The sequence below is a fragment of the Rhodamnia argentea genome, chromosome 11 (assembly GCF_020921035.1).
Source record: "Rhodamnia argentea isolate NSW1041297 chromosome 11, ASM2092103v1, whole genome shotgun sequence".
Classification (NCBI taxonomy): domain Eukaryota; kingdom Viridiplantae; phylum Streptophyta; class Magnoliopsida; order Myrtales; family Myrtaceae; genus Rhodamnia; species Rhodamnia argentea.
The window spans coordinates 5438613-5443935 of NC_063160.1; the positions used below are offsets into that span (position 1 = coordinate 5438613).

Here is a 5323-nt window from a genome sequence, read left to right on the forward strand (position 1 = left end):
TGGAGAAGGAGGTACTGGTTTAGGCTCATTTGCACAAGAGGGTAGTGGTGGAGTAATCTGATGTGGTTTGGGTGAACCATACTCAATCATATACTGCCATCTACCACCATCTTCGCCTAATGGTCTCACCGTAGGGTGTCTCTTATATATTTTGAGCGATCCGGTCCGATCCCATCCACCATAGAATCGGAGATCGGACCGCCTCCTTTGAGGACCGGACTAACTCGGGTAATCCGGACCGGTCCGATCTAATTTGCTCACCCCTAACTATCGATATTGATACGGATTTTTACATATTGTTTAAACTCGAGATGATGACACGTGGCGCAAACTTCTCCTGGTGGTGTTCGATAAAAACGAGTGTACTGCTGTGCTTGAGTGTACTGCTGTGCTGTGCTTGCGTGAAACCCTCGCTCGCTCAGGCTCACGATGTTCGAGTGTGTTTCCTCGTCTTTTTCACGGTGGCGAGCGGTGGAAATGCCAACGGAGAAAACGACAATGCCCCCCATGGGAATGGAGAACAAAAACAACATAAAAAACAAAAACAAAAGTAAAAATCGAAAACGAAAACAAAAATAAAAATGAAAAATCGAAAAAGCAAAGAAAACGACAATATAAGCAGTCCCCTCCTTCACTCCACTCCATCGTCCGTCTCACTCTCACTCTCACTCTCATCTCAAAATCCCGCTCTTCCACTTCTTCGCAGGAAGTGAGAGGGAGAGAGACGGAGGCATAGAAATGCGCCTCTTGTGGTTGCTGCTGCTCTTCCTCCACCTTCATGGCGGCTCCGCTGCCGTCGCCGCCGCCGCCGCCGCGCGCCTGACGGAGCCGCTCGCCCTCCTCTCCGTCAAGGCCGCTGTCACCGACGACCCCCAGTCCACCCTCTCGTCCTGGACCTCGGCCGCCGCCGCCAACGGCAGCCACTGCTCGTGGAGGGGCGTCAGGTGCGACGGCCGCCGACGACATGTGACCGCCCTCGACCTCTCGTCCCTCAACCTCTCCGGCGTACTCTCCCCGGACCTCGCCCACCTCCGCTTCCTCACCTCCCTCTCCGTCGCCGCCAACCAGCTCTCCGGCCCCATCCCCCCGCAGATCTCCGCCCTCTTCGCGCTGCGCCACCTCAACCTCTCCAACAATGTCTTCAACGGCACGTTCCCGCCCCAGCTCGGCCTCCTCAAGAGCCTCCGCGTCCTCGACCTCTACAACAACAACATGACTGGAGACCTCCCCGTCGCCGTCGCCGAGATGCCCCAACTCCGTCATTTGCACCTCGGAGGCAACTACTTCGCCGGGAAGATACCCCCTGAGTATGGCCGGTGGGAGTTCCTCGAGTACCTGGCCGTCTCCGGCAACGAACTCGTGGGTGCCATCCCGCCGGAGATCGGGAACCTGACGAAACTGCGAGAACTCTATCTCGGGTACTACAACAGCTACGACGGAAGCTTGCCTCCTGAGATTGGTAATCTGACTGAACTCGTTAGGCTCGATGCGGCTAACTGTGGATTGACCGGCGAAATACCGCCTGAGATTGGCAAGTTGCAGACTCTCGACACTCTGTTTCTTCAAGTGAACGCGTTTGCAGGGTCTCTGACTCCTGAGTTGGGCTCCTTGAAGAGCCTCAAGTCTCTGGATTTGTCTAACAACATGTTCTCTGGAGAGATTCCCGAGTCCTTTTCTCAGATGGAGAACCTGACCCTTTTGCATCTCTTCAGGAACAAGCTTAATGGTGACATTCCGGAGTTCATTGCTGATTTGCCCCAGTTGCAGGTTTTGCAGCTATGGGAGAACAATTTCACTGGGAGCGTTCCTCAGGGTTTGGGCAAGAATGGGAATCTCCAGATCGTTGATCTGTCATCGAATAAATTGACGGGTAATCTTCCTCCTGATTTGTGTTATGGTAATCAGCTTCAAACTTTGATTGCTCTTGCCAACTTCCTGCTCGGCCCTATTCCGGAGTCTCTTGGGAAATGCCGGTCCTTGAGGAGGATCCGACTGGGAGATAACTTCCTCAACGGGTCGATCCCGAGAGGGCTATTCGGGTTGCCGGACCTCACCCAAGTTGAGTTTCAGGATAATTTGCTTGTTGGAGAGTTTCCTGTGAGTGATGATTCGATAGCCGCGAATCTTGGTCAGATTAGCCTCTCAAACAACAAGCTTGGTGGGTCTTTGCCACCGACTATTGGCAACTTCTCTGGAGTGCAAAAGCTCCTCCTTGATGGCAATAACTTTTCGGGGCAAATCCCACCCGAAATGGGGCGTTTGCAGCAGCTTTCCAAGATTGATTTCAGCAGCAACGGGTTCTCCGGTCCAATCCCGACCCAAATCAGCCAATGCAAGTTGTTAACCTTTGTTGACCTCAGTGGGAATGAGCTCTCCGGCGAAGTCCCTAACGAAATCACCGGTATGAGGATATTGAACTACTTAAATTTGTCAAGGAATCACCTCTCCGGTAGCATTCCCTCGTCTATTTCCACCATGCAGAGCTTAACTTCTGTTGATTTCTCATTCAACAATCTGTCTGGTCTAGTTCCGGGTACTGGCCAGTTCAGTTACTTCAACTACACTTCCTTTCTCGGTAACCCTGAACTCTGTGGACCATATTTAGGCCCTTGCAAAGATGGGGACACGAATAGAACCCATCAAACACATGGCAAGGGGCCACTCTCTGCCTCAGTGAAGCTCCTCCTCGTCATCGGGTTGCTTGTGTGCTCTATCATCTTTGCGATCGTGGCAATAATCAAGGCCAGATCGCTGAAGAAAGCCAGTGATGCCAGGGCATGGAAGTTCAGCGCCTTCCAGAGACTGGACTTCTCTTGTGAAGATGTCCTGGATAGCTTGAAGGAGGACAACATTATCGGGAAAGGCGGCGCGGGGATCGTATACAAAGGCGCGATGCCAAACGGCGATCAAGTCGCAGTCAAAAGGCTTCCCGCCATGGGAAGAGGGTCTTCTCACGATCATGGATTCAACGCCGAAATACAAACTCTGGGAAAAATCAGGCACAGGCACATTGTAAGACTGCTGGGTTTTTGCTCAAACCACGAAACCAATCTTCTGGTCTATGAGTACATGCCTAATGGGAGCTTGGGTGAGGTTCTCCATGGCAAGAAAGGAGGGCACTTGATCTGGAGCTTGAGGTACAAGATTGCCCTGGAAGCTGCAAAAGGGCTCTGCTATCTCCACCATGACTGTTCACCTCTGATCGTTCACAGGGATGTGAAGTCCAACAACATCCTGCTTGACTCTGATTTTGAAGCCCATGTCGCTGACTTTGGCCTTGCCAAGTTCCTTCAAGATTCGGGCACATCCGAGTGCATGTCGGCCATTGCTGGGTCCTATGGATACATTGCACCAGGTACGGTTCAAATTCAATACTTGCAGAGCTCAATCACGTCTTGTGAAAGCATGCTTTGATCATGAGAATTCTCTGTTGGGTGATCATAGGATCTTCTTTTTTGTCTTTTGTTAATTGATATGTTTGAGGTTACGTTTTCTAATGATGATGATAGAACTATACTTAAAAAGACAAATTTTTTCCCCTGCGCATTTGTGAATAAAATAAATTTCCAGAATTGGTGGATTCTTTTGAGTTTTGAGTAGACTTCATTGCAATCATGAAGATGGGGTTGTATTTATGTCCCAGAGTTTCTTGAAGTCACTTCTGCTTTGACTTTTCGGACAAGTATACAGTGTCATAAATTCTGATCTGCCACATAAATGTGCGCCTCTTTACTTTAATTTCGTTTCTCGAGTTTGGCATTTGAAAGAGAAGTCGTTGGCAGGTCTGAGAGTTCAATTAATCTGATGATTTTATTCGCAACCTACCACAATGACAAAATATCCAACATCTTAGCATTATATGAAGATATGAACCCATACATTGATATTTGGCTGCACCAGAAGGCGCCCAAAGAGATGATCTCCTCGCATTAACGAAATTGGTTTGCTTGTAATTTGGCGATTTTGCTCCTATAGAAAGAAACCAATTTGCAAGTACTTTGGAATTTGGACCTGGTAGAATCTTGATTCCATGTTGCCATTGCTTGCTTCACTTTTCCAGAATATGCATACACCTTGAAGGTGGATGAGAAGAGCGATGTGTATAGCTTCGGCGTGGTCCTGCTTGAACTAGTCGCCGGAAGAAAACCGGTCGGGGAATTTGGTGACGGGGTCGACATAGTCCAATGGGTCCGGAAAATGACCAACTCGAACAAGGAAGAAGTCCAGTTAATCCTCGACCCCAGGCTGAGCACCGTCCCGCTTCATGAGGCCATGCACTTGTTTTACGTCGCCATGCTCTGTGTCGAGGAACAGGCAGTCGAGCGCCCGACCATGCGGGAGGTGGTCCAGATCCTGACCGAGTTCCCGAAGCCATGTAATGCAAAACAAGAAGAGTCCTTAGTGAGCCCAATCGAGTCTCCCACGAAAGAAGTGAGAGACGATCGTCAATCGCCGCCGCCGCCTCCCGATCTTTTAAGCATTTAGTGAACTTTATTGTTTGTGTGCGAGTCCATGCTTATCCATTTTCTTTAACTATGGTCTTAGAGGGGTCTAATGTGTCAAAAATGTTGGATTAAAGTCCTTTTGTCTTGGTGTACAGTGAGGGGAAGTTGCTGGTGGGGGTTATCTTGTTATGAATCTTGTCCTTTATCTTGACGTGTACTTATGGCCTGTGATTTCTGTATCCGCTTCTTGAATCATCAAGCAGGGCTTTGTGACTGGTTTTAGCTTTTGCACAGACTGAGGTGGAGTTTATAAGGAAAGCTTTTTATGAGTCGTGTGGAGTCAGAGATTGACAAGGACGGATGTATGTTGGAGAAACGGTGATAATGGTAGACCTTACAGTACGCACACCCACACAGAGCCTGTCCTTTCAATTACCGAGACAGAGGGGTTTTCTCTGGTGGGGAAAGTGAAAACTCCATGGCTTGGTTTTGTGTGTTCTGGTATGGGTTTTGCTTCTTCAGAAGGGAAGATGGGCCTCACTTCATTTAGGACTCCATCTGCCTCTCTCAATAGCTCTCTACCTTGGGTTCTAGGACAAAGATGAGATGGTGGCGGATGGCAATGCCATAGTCAGAAAGGCATCTAAGCTATATATTTCGTATTGGTGTTCGTATGGCATCTAAGTGTTTGTATGGCATGATTTACTGACCCAAATACGGGGAATTGTTGAGACCGCGCAATCGAAACCCGATACGTTTATTAGGAAAAATTACTAAGAGTGAGTCATGTTCAAGCTTGTCAACATACTCCAAGGAAATGATCAAGAGGTCGGGATCACGAGATTTCTTCCTTGAGATATTCATCAAATATATATCAC

At 48.9% G+C, this 5323-nt stretch overlaps 1 protein-coding gene across 1 annotated transcript; it reads left to right on the plus strand.

The window, feature by feature from the left end:
• Window positions 1–636: 636 nt before the first annotated feature.
• On the plus strand, window positions 637–4736 carry LOC115739366 (leucine-rich repeat receptor-like serine/threonine-protein kinase BAM1). The gene is made up of 2 exons (XM_030672401.2): window positions 637–3355; window positions 4061–4736. The coding sequence occupies exons 1-2, from the start codon at window positions 739–741 to the stop codon at window positions 4483–4485; spliced, it is 3042 nt and encodes a 1013-aa protein (XP_030528261.1). The 5' UTR covers window positions 637–738; the 3' UTR covers window positions 4486–4736.
• The last annotated feature ends 587 nt before the right edge of the window (window positions 4737–5323 follow it).